Source organism: Macrosteles quadrilineatus, unplaced genomic scaffold (assembly GCF_028750875.1).
Source record: "Macrosteles quadrilineatus isolate MER2022 unplaced genomic scaffold, UCM_ALF_1.0 Scaffold_4__1_contigs__length_99947679, whole genome shotgun sequence".
In the NCBI taxonomy this organism is placed as follows: Eukaryota; Metazoa; Arthropoda; class Insecta; order Hemiptera; family Cicadellidae; genus Macrosteles; species Macrosteles quadrilineatus.
Window position 1 is genome coordinate 2,968,170 of NW_026542597.1, and position 22,857 is coordinate 2,991,026.

The following is a 22,857-nucleotide window of genomic DNA, read 5'->3' on the forward strand; positions in this document are numbered from 1 at the left end:
GACATGTTGTTGGTGACAGTTAGCTCATGTTGCTGTGTTGTTGTAGGTTGCGCTGGGTCGGGCATGAGGATGAAGTGTGCCTGTGTACAGGCGGCGGCCGCATCTTACGAGCGGTTGCCTAGTGTCTCGGTGGCTATGTTGACATGTTGTTGGTGACAGTTAGCTCATGTTGCTGTGTTGTTGTAGGTTGCGCTGGGTCGGGCATGAGGATGAAGTGTGCCTGTGTACAGGCGGCGGCCGCATCTTACGAGCGGTTGCCTAGTGTCTCGGCGTCTATGTTGACATGTTGTTGGTGACAGCTCATGTTGCTGTGTTGTTGTAGGTTGCGCTGGGTCGGGCATGAGGATGAAGTGTGCCTGTGTGCAGGCGGCGGCCGCATCTTACGAGCGGTTGCCTAGTGTCTCGGCGTCTATTGGAGACTTGGCTCACAGTCCCGAGGAGAAGGAAAACAACGATAAAGAGGTCAGTAAACATCACCATCAGGTTTTGACATTTAAATAAATTATAGGTTATACCCTAGCTATAGCAAACCTGCAGATTAAGTCAATTTGTATTTGTCTGATTGGATTCTTTAAAAAAATATCTTACTTTAATGTGCCAGATTTATTCCCTATACTGTAGGTTATATGATTAATGAATTTGCTGCAACAGATGACAAAAAAGTGATCCTACTAATATTATAAATGAGAAAGTTTGGATGTATGGATGTATGTATGTTTGTGACAAGTAAACACGAAAAATACTGGTCGGATTGGGCTGAAATTTGGCATGATGATAGCTCACATTCCCGATTAACATATAGGCATATTCTTATCTCAAAAATCCTTTTGGGCTCGGCCCCAGTGGCTCTGCAGTTCTCCATGTTAACCTTATGAGTATTCATATTTAAAGAGAATTAAAGAATTTAGCCAGCTGTTTCAACTAAAAGAGTTGGTTCTATGATATGCAAAAGCATTAAAAATTTATAAGATTTACCAACAGGGTGCAGCACTATTATTTTTTTCATTACTGTATTTATGAAAACAGCTAACTTGATCCAAGCAGCAACAATAAACTGTGATACGCAATGAGAACTGTCAAAGTAGGATTGTTTACAGTTATGTTTATGTTTTTAATTTCATTAATAATTTATGATAGTTTGCGAATTTTTAAAAATCTATCTTTCTCTATTGTGTAGGTGAAGTAGTAGAACATTTTGGCTATGGTAGATGTTTAATACTATCGCATACCGTAAATTTGAGGAAGCAAATTTTCTCAAACCGTGTTTTCTCACATCGCAAACGCAAAGATCGGGTATAACTATAATAAGCATTTCATACTTATTTGCCAACCCCGTACGAAGGACGGGTACTCTTCTAGCATTTTTATAAAATGTTTATATTATGAATTTTTTTCCTGAATTGGATTAAAATATATTGATAAACTACGACATTAACTCTCTATGAGAATAATATAAGGAAGTGTAAATGTAATAATATTGTTGACATTTTCTCTGTGACATTTAATTGTTCAACAACGCTTCAATAAGTATCCTAAATTATTAGGTTTTTTCAAGCTATACACCTTGGTTTTGATGAAATATGTCTGACCGTGTCTGTAAAGTAGTAAGTAGCTCTTCCTAACAGGGGTAATCCGCTAGAAGGGATGAACACATATGCGGTATTGGGCTAAAATCATGGTGAATCAAACCGGCAAGTGTTTTGAGGTGCAGCTATAACGGCTGAAATGCCTTATCATCTATTTGTAAAACAATAAGCGTAGTGAATTCAAATTGTGAGTGGTGATAATTGATTATATTTCGCGTCGTAGCTTTTGTATAGGCCCGCGGCTCTGTGACGGTTGAAGACTGCAATACGCACGCAGAAGGTATTAAACGACCAACCTTGGACGCTTTGAGGCTTTGTTTCATTCTCAGAACTGTTTTTGTCATGGGTATCAAACTGCGCAGGTTATCAGTCGTGGTTCGGTCGCTTTATAGTCAGATTAACATACGAATGATTGTTTACTCAGCGATTATACAAGTTTTGGGGGTGCTTTTGAGATGAGCTTATTGCGATATAACGTTTTTATCGATTCATAATGTCAGGTCGTCGGTTCTATTCTTACTTCTGGAAATAGTTCTTTAAAAAAAAAAATCAAAATACACAATATTTGTATCACAATTACTATATTTTTCTATTGACAATCCGTTTGGGCTTGTGGTGGTCAGAAATCTGTCAAACCCGAATTTCCAACTCCGTGCGGTGGTCACTTTAGGGATCCCTCGCGGCACATGTCCAACTCCACGTGGTGTAATAAAAAACACCGTGAGAAAGAGTGACTTAGAATTTAATGTTCCAAAGTCTACAATACATAATCATTAACCTAACCTAACGTATCGTAGCCTAACCTAACCTGTCATATGAATACTGTAGTTATGAACAAATAAAAGTGTAACATTACTTTTGGGAAACACAGTATATATAGAATATTTTATACTAAACACTTCATATAACATCTCAGAGCACAACAAGGTAGCGTGTTGGACTGGACCATTCACAGTCGAACATTTAACACATATTTCCAGAAATGTTAATTTAATACGGCATCGGAATACTATAGATATACACAATCTGCCCTAGTACCCATTATTTTTTGTATTACCAATTACAATAGGTATGCCACCTAGGTGTCCCAAATGGGAGGGACATGAGTGTAGAACGCCTTGAGTTGCCTTGTATTGTAGTCAAACGACTTGTTCACTAGCTAGGACCATTTTATTAAAAACCCAATGATCAATTCCAGCTCGGAGGCGTTTCGAACTAAGCACTTGTCTAATGGTACGAACAAGATGCACGTTTGTGTTCGGAAAGGATTGAACCGGTAAAATTGTGATTACTAGGCGAACACCTCGACTCGGCTACCTAGGGTAACCATTCAGATATAGGCCGGACCACAGTTCTAGGCGTCTGGCTGACGCATGCGCATTAATTTGCTGTGTTAATTCCCCATCTGTCAAAACTTGGGCTAACATATGATTAAATGCAAATTCGTTACTACGCATGCGTCAGCCAGACACCTAGAACTATGGTCCGGCATACCATTTTAGTGTTCGTATAAACGCTAGACACTGATATATCATAATAGAATCATTCGCAAGAAATAATTATAGTTGTTTTGGTCCAACCTAATGATCCGTATGGCTTGGTACAATCAGAACAAAGCACTACCTTGAGTGTAACATACAACATACAAGACTTGTCCTTGAATGAAGTCAGTAGGCCTATGTCACACTCACATCCGGGGCATTATGTATGACTATTGACTCGGTGTTGAGGTTTATTTATGGCGTTGCGGAACTGAAGACTTCGTTTAAAGTTTTAAAACTTTTTAACTGTTTGATCGTTTCTTTTAATTGCTTAGGAGTAAAATATTCATTATCAAAACTTAGCATTCTGTATGAAGTGATCACTCACTACCCAACTACCTAAATGTTCCGAATAACTTTAGACCGACGTATTGAAAATAATTTCCGGCTAGATAGTAAATGTATCAATTTTGAAGAGAATTTTACACACACAGAATAGAGCCACTAATCTTGAACACGAAACTAGAATGCTTTGCTTGATTATTAAATCCCTTGTGCTTGGAGAATAAAAATAAAACATAAATATGAGCTCTGATATCACGCCTAGGATAGTTTATCACCATTTGTTAATCGTAATCTGTATGTTATCAACATGACACAACAAGACGTGGCTTCTTATTCTATCTTAAGAAATCTTCTTATTCTATATGATACGCAAAGTGTTCCACAAATTCAGTTTTATCTCTCAGTTTGTGAAATCCCACTTTCCCCTGCGCGCATTCCTTCGTTAAATCTGCTTCTATTTCTAGAACGATCCAGTTATTTTGCTCAGTGTAACTGCCATAGGTTTTCAGGAATATCGTGTATCCCTTAGGAATACCTCACAGTTCGTGTATCCCACTTATCCCTGTTTATCCCTGGCTATCCCGCAGCAGGTACTGCGCAGTATCCCCACAAGTGTGTCATGCGACTGCGCACGTCACGGTGAGGTCGTTGACCCGGGGAATACCTCCAGCTATACACCTGTGTTATCACTAATCAGCTGATATCGGACCACACACGAATGTACAAATTAAATACATACATACTACATATATATACATATATTACATATACATATATTATACATATATATATATTAAATACATAGCACATTTCACAATGCTGTATACGTTCAAGCTTGGTGACAGTATAACCATTGACTAAACCATCTTCTGCAAGTTTCTCGTAATTTGACATCATCGTCTGGTAAAATTAATTCTACTTACAACATCTTCAGGCCATTGTATTTATTTTTTTCTATTCATGGAAATATTCAGATAAATTAACCGTTTTTGTTCCATATAGAGAGCCTGAGTAGAATTTAATATTTGTAATTGAACACCAGAAATCTGTTTGAATGTAGGATTTTGCTGTATAAACTCGGTATTTGCTTGAATTAGTCAAGATATGCATTATAGTTAGTAGTGTGCATAGGTGTCTGAAAGATCAGTTTGAATCAATAGAACTATATAAAATATGTCCCATCCTTGCTGTATCAATACACTTATACCTTTATGACTCGAGTTTAAATTTCACGGAATTAAATTGTGCACAAGTTCTAATAAACATAAACCCTTGTGTAATGATGATTTCGTCCATTATGTACACGCCCCACCAGTTGAAACTGTTGAAGTACGAGATTACGTGCATGGTGCCAGCTTTTTCATAACACTCTCCTTCCAAATTCTGTTTGTCCTAATTAATTTTAAAAGTTAAAATCAATGTTCAATCATATTTTCTTGGAAATAATACATTTAACACCAGATAATATATAAGAGTTATTGAGGCAGTGCTTCTCCACCTCACAGCAATAACAATAACAATCGCCCCCTGTAGCGTTGCGGCGCGGCAAGACACAAGTTCATTGAACACTTACGCCGGTTGTAAACAAAGATGGCGGCTTGGCGGGAGTTCTTGTGATAAGGCGGGAGTTCGTCGACCCGAAGTTGTAATTACCGTGTGTGAACTCTAGGAGTAGCCGTTCTCTTCCATTCACACAACCGGGGAAGATGGATGATCCTGATGGTGGGAGTGATTCAGCCATCCTGGTGGTGTCGAGGAGGTCTATCGAGTTTTTTTGTGGAAGCTATTAGTGGAGAATTGAAATTCGTGTTTAATTTGTATGCTGTGTCTTTAACGTACAAGAAAAATACTATTCTTAGGTGATAGACCGTTCAGATGTGTATATCAGAGTGGCGGGATTTTGGCTCGAAAGCTACTAATTCGATTCTCCGACATAATCCGAAAATTTACTTATTATCTTTAGTGTTTGTTGTTTAATTGTTTTTAAACGTCACATTATGTGGGGAAATTAGTCCGGTACTTCGATAGTTCGGCTATCTTTGTCTTTAAACAACAAAATCCTGACAGTATACTGTTTAATTGCATCGTTCCAATTAATTACTAAATTTTCAAGTTAACGTTTTGTCTAAAGCTGTAGTATTAGCAACGTATTAGTACTCAACGATTTTGAAATGTTTTATGATTATAAGATGTGATTATTTAATGTGTGTAAAATGATTACAATGTTATATAATAAGTTAGACTGTAAATTAAGTTGAATGATACATGTCGAAACTGAACGTCAAAATTTTCAAATCGCCTTGAATGTCAATAAAAATGCTCACATCACAATGGCATACGGAAATTTCTACCTTGTACCTTGAATTTACAGAAATTTAACTCCCTTCTTCTATGTTTCTCCATTCCTTGTCCCTCCAAGTAAATGCGCTCCTTACATTGGTATTTTGACCAAAGGAGGCTGCCTTATCATCAGTTTAATCACAGGGAAGGTCTAGTGTAATTACGCAGGGTCTCGCTTTCTGGAAAACGGGGGATGAATGCAAAAAGGGGTTGGGGAGACATTTTCGGTTTAGGCTGTTGCATCAAAGAATAAACACATCGTCGGCACGTTTTGCTTCTTTTGGGGCCGGAGTTTTAATTAGCCTCTCTAACAAGGAAACTTCACAAGGGGTGGGTTAATTTTTAACACCTTACCTCCTTCATACTGCGGTGGTGAAACATGTGTTCAATCTTGTCAAAGTGTTATGCAGTGTGAACCTTCGTGTAGTGTGTTTTGGCGGATTTGCTACACAGTTTGGTAGTTTGTTTTTCTGTAGTGGTGTACGTGAGTTAAAGCTATATATTCGAGGGTTATAAATTGTTGTTGGGAATACATCTCCGACTTTTTTTCATAAGGTAATGTAATCCTTATTTAAAATACGTGAAGGTGATTTCTACGAAACATTTCACAGCTAATAAGGGACAATTTTTTTCAAACTATGTGTCAAAATGAAGTATTTTTTTAGACGCCTCCTATAACAGAGTCTTGTAATAACATTCCTCGGGTTTTGTCCCACAGGCTATCAAAATCACAAATTTCTTATGAAGAAAATATTTAGTTTAGGCTACTTAAACAGACGAATAATTTGTATGTATTACAGCTGTTCATAGTAAACACATGATACCCACAAAAGGGTTCGTTTTCAGATTGAGTTCGTTTTCAGTTTCGATAACTGGAGTGGAGTTATTGATTACATTTTCTTTGAGTTGACTCTTTTAAGTCATCGGAAATTATGACTGTTATTCGTTTTTAAATAACGCTTGTAATACTATGTGATTGCTCGATTGCGAGCAACAGGTGCACTACAGTAGTATTCATAATATTTGCTGTTCAATTTTGATAGTGCATTTTCTTGGTTTATTGCTATACAATTATTTCGACAAGTTTTCCTGTGTTAAAATAATAATGTGAATATAATAAAATGGAGTAATAACCGCATACATTTAATGTCTTTAAATCATATCTGAATTGAGTTTTTCTCTTATAACGTAACAGATTATTTTTACTGTAAATGACAGATGTTTTTTTTAAAGAAACATTACACCTATGAGATATCAGCTTAAACATTTCGAGGAAATAATATTTAAGAGAGAATCACGGGGTATGTTTAATCTAAGTTATGTGCAGTGGTATGATTATATGTTTATTTCACCACAAAATAGATAGCGAGACACAATGCTGTAGGGAAAAGAAATTATATAAAAGAATTAGATTCAATCAAATAGAATGGACAAGAATATACATTGTCCAACCTTTATCGTAGTTACAAATCATGATAACAGTCACCACAAAACCCCAGTTGTACCAACCTATTCTGTTCACGTTTAATTCACATTTCCACCAGCTTTTCCCGTGCGTAACACAGCTACGCTACGAAGCGTAAGCTTTGATGCTATTGTAAAGCATTTGATACATTTATGATCAAATAAATCCACAATAATTAAAACCTAGGTTCACGTAATTTGGTGAAACCATTCTGTTGACCAGACTGAAATACTAATATGGAAATTTCTTGGACAAGATTTGGTAGTATTAGTTTATTATCCTTGGGTGAAAAACGTGGACAATTAATTACGATCAAGTCTATAACTATGATTTTATGTGTTAATTCAGTTTTTTATACAATGATAACTTTGACCTTTGGAAAATCCAAATTCGTATTGAGACAAGGAAAACTGTTTTAGTAAGCTTGTTTATGGATAGATTTTGATCAAATTTGGAAAGTTTATTTATATTAGCCCATACTATAAACATTTTATAAAAAAAAAAACACTTTCCCCTTACGCTTAGAAACTATCTAATAATGTTTTCGTCAAAACTAGGGTATTTTTTAAAGGATATATCATTACAATTGACACTTAGTAAATCGAATGCAAAACTTATCTAAATCTCATGAGTTTTTGACGTATTTTAACATGTTTTTCGAAATTTGTTTTGCAAGTAGATTACTATACAGGTTAAACATATTTGTAAGCAATAAAAGTTTGAAAAAAAACAATCATTTTGGCGTTATGTGTTCCAAAAACTAATGTAAGATAATAAACTCTCCGAATATCATGAAGCGGTCAATGTAAGCATTTGTTTTACTCCTTTAGAAGAAAAAAGGCCTAACATAATGTGTCTTTGCAAAACCAAAACTTTTATATTAAAGGTTGGTAAAAAGAACTCGCAAGAATTCCGATTAAAATTAAATTTTCCTGCAAAGCGAAACGCAGGAAAGTCGCAGCCCAGCTGACGTTATTTAACACTTCGTTCAAGGTTTTACTTATTTAACAGCTGTCGTTTAAAAAACTTGTCAAGAAAACTTTAGATGAAAAAAGTTATAATTGAATGGCCGTGTCGATTACGTTTAAGTCTTTTTTTGAATTGACGCTTTGCGCGATAAGGGACGGGGAAATCTCAAGATTATGTAAAATAATTTAAAAATTCATGATTTCCATTTGATGTATTAACTTGTGAAAAGCTGGATATAATTAATAGTCACTGGGGTTTATTTAAATACTAGCGGAATACCCGTCCTTCGTACGGGGTTGGCGTATAAGCATGCTTATTGCAGTTATACTCGTACTTTGCGTTTGCAATGGGAGACGACACGGTTTAAAAAAAATTTTGGTTCTTTTAATTTACGGTATGCTATATTATAGCACATCAACCCTAACCAAAGTTCTACCATCGCACCTAAACAAAAATAAAGTAAAGTTCGCACAGTATTTTGTTGCTATTTGGTTCAAATTAGCTGTCATAAATTTTAAAAGAATTAATAGTGCTGCACCCTGTTGGTAAACCTTAAAACCTGTCAATGCAATTGAATTCATAGAACCAACTTGTGTTTTTACTTCCACCATGGTTGAAACTGCTGAACAAATTCTTTAATTCCTTTAAAATATGAATACATGTACTTATAAGGTTAACATGGGAAATTCTATAGCCACTGGGGCGAAGCCCGAAAGGTTATTTGAGATAAGAATATGTCTATTGTCTATATGTTAATCAGGATCTTCCCAGAAATAAAATTGGTAGTTATAAGTTTCCTTGCAGATTTTTCACGTATCCTAACTCATATAATGAACACATGTTATTTGAATTCGATTTAAACATTAAGGGTGACTTTGTGTTATTATTTTCATTAGCAACATGGAACTCACAATTTAAAAGACGAAAAGAAGTTAATCAACAGATACTCACGAAAATGTATATTACTTCGTCTAATTTTGTTTTGTTTAGGGAGAGTTAATCTTTTCTTTAATTCCAATGGGAAACTTCTTGTACATTTTATTAGTCGTAATTAAAGTACATCCACTCATTTACTGTAGCATCAAAACACAATAATAAATATATTCAAGAAAAAATCTTTATCTTTATTTCAGTTTAGACAAAATAATTAAAATTAGGCCTAATTTTGCTAGCGTAACAAACGCTCTCCCAATATGTACGCCATAATTAAATTTGGAAACACTGTTGCAAAAGTGCGCAATAGATATTGAAGTGAGCTGTGTCAAAACAGCTGTCACTTGGTGCATTGTTGGTTCAATGTCATTGCCAACATAACAGAGCTGAAACTGGAACAGCTGTTATGACGTCACCGTGTCACGTGGGCTTGTACTGCGAGTTGCTCGTCACGTGTTTTCGGCCGAGAAACGAAGTAAATAGTATTGATGCTTACGTATTGTAAAATTTAGGGTGAAATATAAATGTTTAATCTTTGTTGCAATGAGGCTGAAATCAACATTTCTTACGACCAGCATTTACATCAAGTATTCGCTTTATCCAATGGATAGATTATACCACAGACAAGGAAAACAAAAAGACATCTATTGTTAGCTTTTATTTCCTTAGTCAATGATTATACGTAGTTTAACTTTTTGTAATGGAGAAAATTATAGGTATAGCAACAAAAAAACTAATTTCTCAGCCATTCTTTGTCCAAACTAACCTTAATTATATCGTTCAAATCTGCATACAATTTAATCCTTACAATTTTTTGCCAAATCCATGGTTCTCGTGGAATTTGGTATACAATATTTTTTTAAAGCTGAACAACAATACATTTTTGAAACTGTTTGAGTTTTAATTTACATTTTGCACAAAGATCATGTCAATTTTAGATGGACATTGCAGAATCTCAAAGATTTAGCTCAAACAGTTTTGGAGTTATGAACGAAACGAGATGGGGAATATATTTATATAAACGGTTTTGCTCATTTTCACTCAAGAAATCACTACGTAAATTATATCCGCATATTTTTGAACACCATGTATTTTCTCAGGGTTACATGGTTATTTATATTTTGTAAAGAACATTGTAAGAAAAAATATATTTTAAAATCCTCAACTAAAAAAAATAGTTATCATTGATGGTGTTGAATGTTTCGTGCAGTTTTTATATAGGGAATATGTTTTTATGGTTTTCTTATAAATGTCACACGGTGATTTCCAATTGCCAGTAATGAAGTACTGTATTTTATGTTTGTATTGTTAGTTGTGGTGTGTTTTAGTGTAAATTGTTGATAATTCATCACCATTTCCATTTTCATCAATACATTTACTGTATTTCCTTTCTCAATCAAGGGTGCATTTATTGTTTTCAACTTTTATATTTTGTTTCCTGTTACAGTAATACGTCGTTTATATAATTGTGTCTTGTGATGGTTTCCTTCCTACCTGAATACGAGTATAGGATTTTTAATTTTTATCCCAAAACATCATGTGAAACTTTGCGAATACATTATAAAAATTTAGTAACCTTGAAAATCGTGATGTCAAAAACTGTGGCGCCTTACCTCACACCACAAAATATTTACTATAGTTCGGCCGCTTAGAAAGCGACCTCCTCTGTCATTGGTTTAGCATTAGCGCGCAGGTCGTTTTCTAAGCGGCCGAACTATAAAAACAGATTTTTACACAGTCCTTACTCCACAAACCCTCCACAATCACTCCCCAAAATAAAATCGACGACCGTATCTGTAGGGCATGTTTTAAGCCTGAAAATACCTTCCAAAGAGACACAAGACGTGAAATATGACAGTCGCGACTCTAATTAATGGACGGAGAGACAACGGTACCATTAGGCCTGTTATCACGGCCAGTTTTCCAAAAGTGCCCCGCCGAGCTCGGGTTTCCCAGTAATTAGTTTTTGTCTTACGAAATAATTACTCAACAGCGTCTTGCAAACGTCGCTTCGAACAAAGGCGGGGGTGTTCCTACAGTAGATGTTTTTGTTTGTAGTAGTTGGAGTCGGGTTTTAGTTTAATTGATTTCTCGTTTGACATTTAGTTTGACCTCGTGTAGTATATGTGTGAGTAATTAATTACAAAAATTCAAACACCCTCGCCGCAGCAAACGTGCAGACTAAGCAAATTTCCAGTGGATGGATTTTTTATTACATTTTTCCCTGAAATTTTAAGTTTTATTTTTAATAGCATTAATTTTGATGAGTGCTTAGATTTGCTGCTGCAGGGGAGGTAATAAAGTGTGATTTTATCGAATCAAGGTATTAATACCGTAGGTGACATCAGATTGAATGTTTTAAATCTCCTTTGGTAGAATAGTCTTAATGGCTTCGGTAACCATCTCTGTTTTATTCTTTAGCGGATCAGCATAAGCTTAATAGAATTTCCCATATAGGGAATAAGCTATTGATATTACCTTAGGTCTCATGGTAAGACTTAAACCCGGGACCAATTTACTTCTTCGTTTTGATGTAGGCCTGCCCAGAGGTCAAAAACACTATTTAAATTCATATATGCAAAATCCATTACATTTAAATTTAATTAAATGCCCATGCATTTTTTTTATCTATTCAACATACAGGTTTACACTGAATTGACTTGTGTATGAATGACTGCGTGTCTTGTAGTGGAGATGGACCGCTACTCCTTCATTCATATTCTCCATTGTTGGTAACATTGCCCCCCCCCCTCTCCCTCATCAGCTGTTTGAGAGCATAAACACTAGAGGAACAATAGCTCTTTGTTTTATCTTAATCACGCCGTTATTAAATTCTCTTTCTCCGACCAATTGGTTTAATTGAACAATGTGAACTTGTGATTCCATTACGTTGAAGTATGAGTGTATTATTGGTTTGATATAATGAGGTAATTTAAATTGAATAATTGGGAAAGGATTTTTTCATAACCTTAATTGATTCAATTCTTTGTGGTCTTTTAATTATTTTGCCACTACTTTGGGATGTTGATATTTGGTTTCGTACTTTTCAATAAGTATAGAATAAGAGAAGTTATTAAGCATTTGCATAAACCCTTTACACAGGCTGGTATGATTTTTGTTTGAAAATAAATTAGGCTACTCACTTCGGTCTCTTTGTGCTAAAAACATTCCATAATTGAATATAACCTTTTCGACTTTAGTAAAGTCGTATTCTCGCTAAGTGTTATTCTCGTAAATTCGGTTTTGTCCATCCTGATTAATCTGTTTTAACTGTACATAACTAGCCGAATGTATATCATGTATCAATGTAATATCATTTCTAATATTAAGCACAAAAATTGTTATTATCAATTTAAGTCATCCTGAGTTTATTGTTTTGTTTTGTATGCTGTAAAATGGAGATGTCCGTTGAAATAAATAAATAAATAAATAAATAAATAAATAAATGTGACTTATTCAAACTGAGATATATGCAACAATTATCAATAATTTTGAGATGGGCGTATAGGTGTGTGTTTTAACCCAAATATGAGTGAATGATGAGTGTAGAATGGAGTTAGGTGGTGTGTGTAGCTTTGCTTTTAAGATCAGCTGTTTCATTTCAAGGCCAATGACCAGGAACAGCTGGGTCCCAGTTTCGAACCATCAACAAGCTACTGACTTCTCAGGACTGAACCGGAGACCTGACTATCGAACACTCTATTCCGATACCCAGCCATTGTTCCTTTTACTTGAGATCCCGCTAGAGCTATTTTCATCGTTACTAGACTCATTTTGTCTTACTTAGATGATGATTATCCTCATAATTACTACGTTAGTGTAATTTACAGCTCATGATAATTTAATTGGTGAACACATCAAATAGATTAGGCTTGTATTAATCATGCTGGTTAATTCATAATCATAATTAAGTTGTATGATTATGTAACAATGGACAATGTCTACGTAACCATGCTGCAATCACTCATACATTGTGTTGGTGCTTGAATTACGGGTGTAGTTAAGCAATAAACGGTACATTATCAGCAAACTGTAATTCTTTCTCCTATACCTTGTCAACAATCCTAATCACACGCGATGGGAAAACTACGATATTTCTTGGAAAAACTTAAAAACACTGCAATAACTTTATAACCTTAGTTTTACTGCATTTGAGTGGTTGAACTATTTTGTTTGAGGTAAAAGGACCGTAACATACTAAATAATTGTTGCTACATTCACACCTATTCATAAAACGGATAAAAATTAATTCATCACATGTATCAGCAGGAATTGCAACAAAACCAAGTTTCATTTTATCACAGTATAGATCGTCATTTAAAAACACATCTTTCACATGATGTAAGTGAGTTTTTTGGAAATCCCAACACAAAAACATATTTGATACTATAATTTTGGAGATTTCTTAGTTTTTCTTTTAAAGCTATAGAATACAATACTACTGTACAAAAGACCTACCTTACCTTACATTTTAACCGCAATTAATAAGTATGAGTTGTATAATAGCTCTATATTATTTCCTTGTTTTTCGTTCACTTTTTCCCCGTCTACGACGCACGTTTTCCTCGAAGTTTATATCATTTGCCATTCTTATCAGCATCATTGTTTGTTCACTTACGTAGTCGCTTATCGCTGCGATCAGTGACGTCGTAGCTGTTATCACGTAACAGGTATCTCCGTGGAACATTATTGTTTTGTACTGTGACGCCGGTGGACTTGCGTTGAGCTACTTAGTTGTTAGTCGCGATCAGTGACGTTGCAACTGTTATCACCGTAACAGGTATCTCTGTGGATCACTATTGTTTTTTACTGTGACGCCCGGTGGACTTGCGTTGAGCTACTCAGTTGTTAGTCGCGATCAGTGACGTCGCAACTGTTATCACCGTAACAGGTATCTCCGTGGATCATTATTGTTCTGTACTGTGACGCCGGTAGACTTGCGTTGAGCTACTTAGTTGTTAGTCGCGATCAGTGACGTCGCAACTGTTATCACCGTAACAGGTATCTCCGTGGATCATTATTGTTCTGTACTGTGACGCCGGTGGACTTGCGTTGAGCTACTTAGTTGTTAGTCGCGATCAGTGACGTCGCAACTGTTATCACCGTAACAGGTATCTCCGTGGAACATTATTGTTCTGTACTGTGACGCCGGTGGACTTGCGTTGAGCTACTTAGTTGTTAGTCGCGATCAGTGACGTCGCAACTGTTATCACCGTAACAGGTATCTCCGTGGAACATTATTGTTCTGTACTGTGACGCCGGTGGACTTGCGTTGAGCTACTTAGTTGATAGTCGCGATCAGTGACGTCGTAACTATTATCACGTAACAGGTATCTCCGTGGAACATTATTGTTTTGTACTGTGACGCCGGTGGACTTGCGTTGAGATACAGTACTTAGTTGTTAGTCGCGATCAGTGACGTTGCGACTGTTACCACCGTAACAGGTATCTCCGTGGAACATTATTGTTTTATACTGTGACGCCGGTGGACTTGCGTTGAGATACTTAGTTGTTAGTCGCGATCAGTGACGTCGCAACTGTTATCACCGTAACAGGTATCTCCGTAGAACATTATTGTTTTGTACTGTGACGCCGGTGGACTTGCCTAACAGTTTGTGCTACTTTGTAAAGCGATGGACAGGTATAACGATTATTTTGTGAGTAGTTTGTTTTAATTTCACTCTGTAAATTATTGTGTTTATAGAGTTTGAGTGTTTTTTGGGCATCCACTTTTGGATATATTTAGCATGTCGAAAATCTAGAGGTTCTTCAAAAAATATGTAATAACATCTTAGCAAAATATTTTTTCTTTTGCATCCATACTTAGTGATAGTTTGGATGGAAAATCTAAAAATATACGAACACACTCTTAACCTTTCGCCAATTATGATGGAGGTTTGGTCGAGTTAGGCAAGGTGAAGTTTGAGTTAGGTTAGGTTAAATTAGGTTATGTAATGTTAGGTATGGTTATGTTCAGGTTAGGTCATGATAAGTTAGGTTAGTTCCTCGTAAGTTAGGAAAGGTTTTGTTAGGTTTGTTGAGTTAGGAAGAGACGGTCTCTAGTTTCAAACACGTTAGGCTGGTTTTATGCACCGCGACAGCCGCGAGTCGCGAGTCGCGCCAAGTCTTGCGGCTGACAAAAATGTCACGCGACAGCGACACTTTTTGGTCGCGTAAACTCACATCCGGTGGTGGGGGAATTAAAGAAATCAGTCTGTTCTCAATCCAATGCTGTGTGTTGTGTTTTGATGTAGAAGTGATTATTAAGTTGTTTAAATATAGACCCTGTAGTGTTGTACACGTTAATGACAAACCCCCAGTTATTTAAACAACACACACAATTTACAGTTGGAATTGGGTCAACCCTCTTAAAAAATTCATTACATAATATAATGATGTAATTTATATTATAAATAAAGAGTAAAGAACTCATTTATATACTAATTATTAACATTAATCAATATAAATATATGGAGAATATACCACGCGGAGTATGAAAAATACCACTGTCGCACCGCGACTGTCGCGGTGCATAAACGTGCCCATTTGATCCAATAGAACTCTAACCGCGCGCGACACATTTTTTGAAGCTGCGATTCTAAAACCTGTCGCGGGTATTTAGAGTCGCTCCGCGGCAGTTTGTCGCTGTCGCGGTGCATAAATGCTCCCATTTAACTCAATAGAACTTGAGTCGCGCCGCGACTCGCGACACGCGACTGTCGCGGTGCATAAAACCGGCCTTAACCACTGCTTACGGTTCACGTTTGGTGGGAAGTCGCACAGGCTAATTTAGCTTTGTCCCCTAACGAAATGTTGGTAAAACGATTGGTCAAATACGTGAGTACTACTGTATATACAAAGAGTGTTTCTAATATACATCAACTTCATAGTGTAAATCCTAACGCTATTCTTCTTGAGAAGTCCCTTTCGTGTATAAATAAATCTTCGAACTTAAATATGTTTAGTTTTGTTCGGGTATTGGTTACAATTAATTAATTACTATTTTCTGCCATGTTTCAGGAGATGTTGGTGTTCTACAACGATGACGACAGCTACCAGACGGTGCTGGCAGAACAGAACCTCTGCTGCAGCGATCTGTGCGCGCTGCTGGCTGTGAAGAACAGAGTGGCTAAAGACGTCAACTGGACCATAGTGGAACACTGGGTCGACGCTGGACTCGGTGAGTTCAAGTTTTATCATTATTTGTAGAGTTTCCCGAAATAAAAATGGAAATGCTGTGTTTCTAAAGGTATTTTGTGTGCAGTATGAATATGCATTTGCGCGGTTCAACATCAACGGTTGTAATGTCGTTTGATCTGACAGAAATAATCATTAGCACACTAATTTCACAAACGCTCCCCTTCATCTATAGCCCAATCATAAAACATCTTGTTTGAAAATGTTCTATTCTATAGTTGCATGATCTTATATCACTTTACGCCGTAACTGCACTGTGGTGATCTATTGGTCCTTCATTAGTATATTCATGACAGTTGATTCACAATTGACCTGACAACATCGTTTGTACAATCGCCATTAAAACAACAACAAATTGTTTATCAATGACAGGACAGGCACCCATATTACCACAGTGAAAATCTGACATCCATGTAAAATGTAAATTGTCATCTTACTCTTTAACGTCACCTCAAAATGTACTGTTGTTTGTAGAGACTTTCTTGTGTGCACATCGTAAGCTACGTATTGGGTGAGGTGAATAAAAGGTAGTATTTGGTAGTACGTACTTCTTTTCGAAGTATTTACTCGGTTTTCGGTGAATAAACATGCTAGTTGGTACTAGCCTCTAGTACAAACTACGACTTACAGGTGAATAAAATGCTAGTTCGTACTACCCCTAGTACATACTACATCACATAGGGAAAGTAGTATCTACTAGGCTTTTTCGGTGAATAAAAACCAGTCGGCGTAGTAGTTACTTCATTTTTATGTAGTACGATCAAGGGCATGCTTCAGTTTGGTCGTTTGCGAATATGGCGATGTTTTTACAAGTCCGTAACAGGAAAACATAACTTGAACGAAGAAATATTGGTAACTGTAAGCAATTACTGCGATTTGAGAATGATAGTGTTGATTTTCTTACCAACGAGTTTTTGCCTGGCAATGGTGAAGTTGAGAGAAGAGGAGGGGCACTGTCATCTCGACAGAAAATTGAAGTTTTATTTTGTTATTTTGGTGATCCGGGTAAGTTGAGCTATTTTTAGTACAAATTAAAATACCTTCTTATCGGTCGTAAATAAGATTTAATTACATAATAACAAAGTGTTAAAATAAACGATATTTTTTTAATTGGATTGAACATTAATTGCATATTAGGAATTATGTAAAATTGCAAATTAATTGTTTATTTTTTTATCTTGATAGGATTGTTGCGTTTTGTTATTTTCTCTTTTTAGCGAATTTCCCTATAAGGAAGTAGCTATTACTGTAGGTGGCATGGTAAGACCTAGGCCCGGGACCGATTTACTTTTTCATTTTGATGTCCCCAGAGGCCAAAACACCACCATTCGCTCAAATTTGTAGCAATGCTACTTACTAGTCACTCAACACGTCTGATACAACTGCAGGCGCTGTCAGGAATGACCAACGGAATAACGACAAACAGCTGATTATCGCCGCGCGCCTGTTTTGACTTGTTTATTAGTGAATCACTCTAGTAGGTACTAGGGGGTAGTACGTACTAGGCAGGTAGTACTTACTACATCACATAGGGAACCCCTAGTAATTACTACCTAGTTCTAGCTAATTCTTATTCACTTCGATTTGAGCAAGTGCTAGAACTATGTAGTACGAACTATGTAGTATGTACTACATTTTATTCACCTCACCCATTATCACTGTCACTTACATTAGGTGCGTACAATCGTTGATAATATGCCATTAATCGAGGATTGCTGCAATGTCATAGACACATCAATATCAATGATAGTCATTTACACATCAGTCATTTACAGCTGCGTTGACCTGACTACGTCATTGTAATGAGGTATATCTATCATTATTTTGCATTAACGTCGTCATCACTAACCGTTGGTTGTAGTGACAATGACATGGGCACGTCGTCACTCAATATTAATGATAGTCATTTACACATGACCACAGCTGCGTCTGACTACGTCATTGTAATGACGTATATATATCATTATTTTGCATAACGTTGTCATCACTAACCGTTGGTTGTAGTGACAATGACATGGGCCCATCGTCACTCAATATCAATGATAGTCATTTGCACATGACCACAGCTGCGTCTGACTACGTCATTGTAATGACGTATATATATCATTATTTTGCATTAACGTCGTCATCACTAACCGTTGGTTGTAGTGACAATGACATGGGCACATCGTCACTCAAAATCAATGATAGTCATTTGCACATGACCACAGCTGCGTCTGACTACGTCATTGTAATGACGTATATCTATCATTATTTTGCATTAACGTCGTCATCACTAACCGTTGGTTGTAGTGACAATGACATGGACACATCGTCACTCAATATCAATGATAGACATTTACACATGACCACAGCTGCGTCTGACTACGTCATTGTAATGACGTATATCTATCATTATTTTGCATTAACGACATCATCACTATTGACATGGACACATCGTCACTCAATATCAATGATAGTCATTTACATATGACCACAGCTGCGTCTGACTACGTCATTGTAATGACGTATATCTATCATTATTTTGCATTAACGACATCATCACTATTGACATGGACACATCGTCACTCAATATCAATGATAGTTATTTACATATGACCACAGCAGCGTCTGACTACGTCATTGTAATGACGTATATCTATCATTATTTTGCATTAACGTCGTCATCACTAACCGTTGGTTGTAGTGACAATGACATGGACACATCGTCACTCAATATCAATGATAGACATTTACACATGACCACAGCTGCGTCTGACTACGTCATTGTAATGACGTATATCTATCATTATTTTGCATTAACGACATCATCACTATTGACATGGACACATCGTCACTCAATATCAATGATAGTCATTTACATATGACCACAGCTGCGTCTGACTACGTCATTGTAATGACGTATATCTATCATTATTTTGCATTAACGACATCATCACTATTGACATGGACACATCGTCACTCAATATCAATGATAGTTATTTACATATGACCACAGCAGCGTCTGACTACGTCATTGTAATGACGTATATCTATCATTATTTTGCATTAACGTCGTCATCACTAACCGTTGGTTGTAGTGACAATGACATGGACACATCGTCACTCAATATCAATGATAGACATTTACACATGACCACAGCTGCGTCTGACTACGTCATTGTAATGACGTATATCTATCATTATTTTGCATTAACGACATCATCACTATTGACATGGACACATCGTCACTCGATATCAACGTTGATTGCAGCTATAACCTGACGCACGTTGTAAAGCCAAGAGTTGTTTATGTTGCGCGATCACCAACTCATCAAAGCCAAGCTTTTACGCATTTTTCCAAATTTACGTGGTCCAATCGGGATTTTCTGGCCAATGTATTGTTGGTTTATTGTTGTTCCAAACATCCATCAGTTATCCCACTCTGATTGGCGGATCAATGCACAATGCGTTGCGCTCAATGCCATTGATTAATGGAGATTGTCATTGTTTTGTGTCAAATTGTATATGGTTTCGTTTACCGTTGACGGTGTAAAGCTGTTTGACGAATTGTGACAAAATGTTAAACGTATAACTTCATAGCTTTTACTTTTTCTGCTTTTTTGCTAGTTCTACAAAGGTGTACGTAAAAATAGGGAAAACAATTAGCGGAAAAGTGTGAAATTTTTTTTAATTGTCAGTTTTAGTCATTAGACCGGAAAAATAATCGTACACACGTGGTAAAATTAGTAGCCAAAATATATATAAAAAGAATTTTTTACCCATTTCAATTGCTACTGAATTGAATATTTAGATTTTTTTTAAACGGTAGTGTCGTCTTTAAAAACTTATCTTGCATAATTAATGCCCAGAGTTTTCAGGTTCATGTTAATATATCTGTTTGGAGTTACTGATTTTGGCTTGAGTTGCTACATTTATGTAAGAAAAATGTAGGTGATTCCATTAGAGTTGTTTTATAACTTTGAACAATTCATTAGTGGTGTTAACGTAATTATGTGTTGGTCCATTACCCATTCCCATTGCTATGCTGACGCCAACCCTCTCCAGGGTAACTAGGCTGTGTAGGAGGCGCTGCAGCAATGGCAATTACATTTGTATGCGAGGGAATTACATGGCAAATCCACACAGAGAGTTCGTGTGGATGTGATATGAGTGTGATAGTAGTGATACACTTTCATACAGGGTGAGTTTTAATTGTCCCCCCCAAATTTTTTCTACATTTTTTCAAATATCAATCCCAGACCACTTCCAAACATTGTTGGGTAGTTCTTTTCGTCTATGGTACAGTACTTCATTTTGACAAGGTGGTCATTTCCGACCGCCATCTTGGATCCGATGAGTCTTGGATTGGTAGTGTATACTTATCTTTATCTAGCACTATTTTGAGATTATGATCTTATTTTTTAAATGTACAATTTTAAAATGGGCTAAAAATAAAGTTTTAAAAATACCTCATAACTTTGTAATGGATCAAGTTGTTTAAAAACGGTTTGTGGCATTGTAATCAGGATAAAAATTTAGTTTGAAATAATGGGTCACAACCCCACCTTTACATTTGAAAAAAATATTTTGCATCCAATATGGCGGATCCAAGATGGCGGCCGGAAATGACCACCTTGTCAAAATGAAGTACTTACCACCCGACAATGTTTGGAAGTGGTCTGGGATTGATATTTGAAAAAAATGTAGGAACAAGTTGGGGGGGGGACAATTAAAACTCACCCTGTATGTAACTTTAGCATACGGTTGTTATTTAATCCACCCATATTTGTAGAGTTTCTACATTTGACGACTTGTAAGCTATCGTTTGATTATAAAAAAATCTCGAATACTGTTTTTTTTTTCACGTAGGTCATAAATTCAGAATACCCCTGCCACAGCAGACCTGCAAACTAAGCGAATTTCCGATTGCCTGATTGAATTTTTTCTTGAATATTGGCTGAAATATGCCTGATTTATTTAATATTTTAATAAACACATTCGGTTTAATGAGTACCTAGATTGGTTGCTACAAAGATTAAAAAGTGTGTTATTGTGAATTGAACATTACAGTATATAAAATAATTTAGTAAAATTTGATCAAAATTATTCATAATACAAGCCAAAGTTACTTATTCTCTATAAGATTACTATACGAATTTTTTTTATTTTATTGTGTTTTTAAATGTTCTCTAACCATTAAGCGTACAACTACGCATTAGTGTACTAAATCTTAAATGTTCAAAATTTTCACTCGATAAAAAGTACGTATAGTCCAATTGTGTTGGCGATTGGCCGGATTTGAACATATACCCCCGGAATGGAAGACACGTATTTTTTTAATTAACTGTTAGGCCAGTAAAAATAGGTTGTTCTCCGGAAATAATTCCTGGAAAGCTGGAAATCCGTTTTAATCCTTTTGTTTTATATATTAGTAAAATGATTTGAAGTTTGTCCCATTTTTCCGGGCGAGCTTATGACCTGGGGACACAAAAACCTTGAAATTTAGGGGTATTTTTTTCGTTTTTGCTAAAACGTCGTAACACACATCGTAAAAGAATTGTAGAGCACAAAATTTTGCATCCATTGGTCAACTGGTGATGAATTTCATTTCTAACTGTTTTAGCACCATAGAATGAATTAACACGTTGTAATGTGGTGTTTATTTATTCTATGGTGGTATAGAATATTGAGAATCATACTGTTTCTATCTTTAATCGCATATGCTTTTTATCTCTCTGAATTTCAGGAAAATACCCCCGTCTCTGTCTATTCAATTCCATCGCCCCCAGAAATGCGAATTTTCAATTCGCCACCTTCCCATTAGCAAATTATTCCAATTGCGCCCGATCTTGGAATTCGTCGATTAATTCTCACCTAATCTCATGATAATTAGGTTTTAATTCAAGGTTTTGTCTATATTTAATGCTCAATTTGAGGCTATAGTTGTTTTACAGCCATTGAAGAAGAGTTATTGCATTAAAGGTAAAATTACCATCCGTACTTGCACTAAAAAATTCAATCAACTGCAATTTGTATGTGGACATTTTTTCTCACTTGTCAACAGCCTTTATGCAGTTTATAGCAATCATTGTCAATACAACTTTATTTACCGAATCGTTCTGGAAATCCCAGATATCGATTCGTTCATGGACTAAAAGGAAATATAATAAAATAACGTACAATCAAACGGTTTTATCCATTTTTTTTCATTGGGCTTACAAAGCACATGTTGTATTTATTCCGAAATCGCAATGCACTTCTGATATTACTGTTTTGTTGGGAAACTGGGGCGGGAAACGAGACACTTGGCACACGATGAATATAATTTTAGAGAAGAGACTTTGTTGTCAGATGCTACTGATATGATCATATGTGATTGGCTCGACCACCACGCCAATTAATAAACAATAGTGTGAGGACGGCAAAGATAAACGAAAATAGACCTTATGGTCCTGCCAAACAATCTTGGGTGGGTCTTAAATCGCGTGCAACGTAATATACCGACTTGTGTGTTAGCGTCAGATGTTGCGTCGATATTCATTGAAACGTTTTAAGGTTG

The 22,857-nt window shown here is 36.1% G+C and overlaps 1 protein-coding gene across 1 annotated transcript in view; it reads left to right on the forward strand.

The window, feature by feature from the left end:
- Nucleotides 1–328: 328 nt before the first annotated feature.
- LOC128991898 (growth factor receptor-bound protein 14-like) overlaps nt 329–22,857 on the forward strand; it is a 194,272-nt gene continuing 171,743 nt past the window's right edge. Inside the window, exons 1-2 of the mRNA XM_054415168.1 lie at nt 329–462; nt 16,140–16,299. Of these exons, the coding sequence (XP_054271143.1) occupies nt 340–462; nt 16,140–16,299 (283 nt within the window). The 5' untranslated portion in view covers nt 329–339. The remainder of the gene's footprint in view (nt 463–16,139; nt 16,300–22,857) is intronic.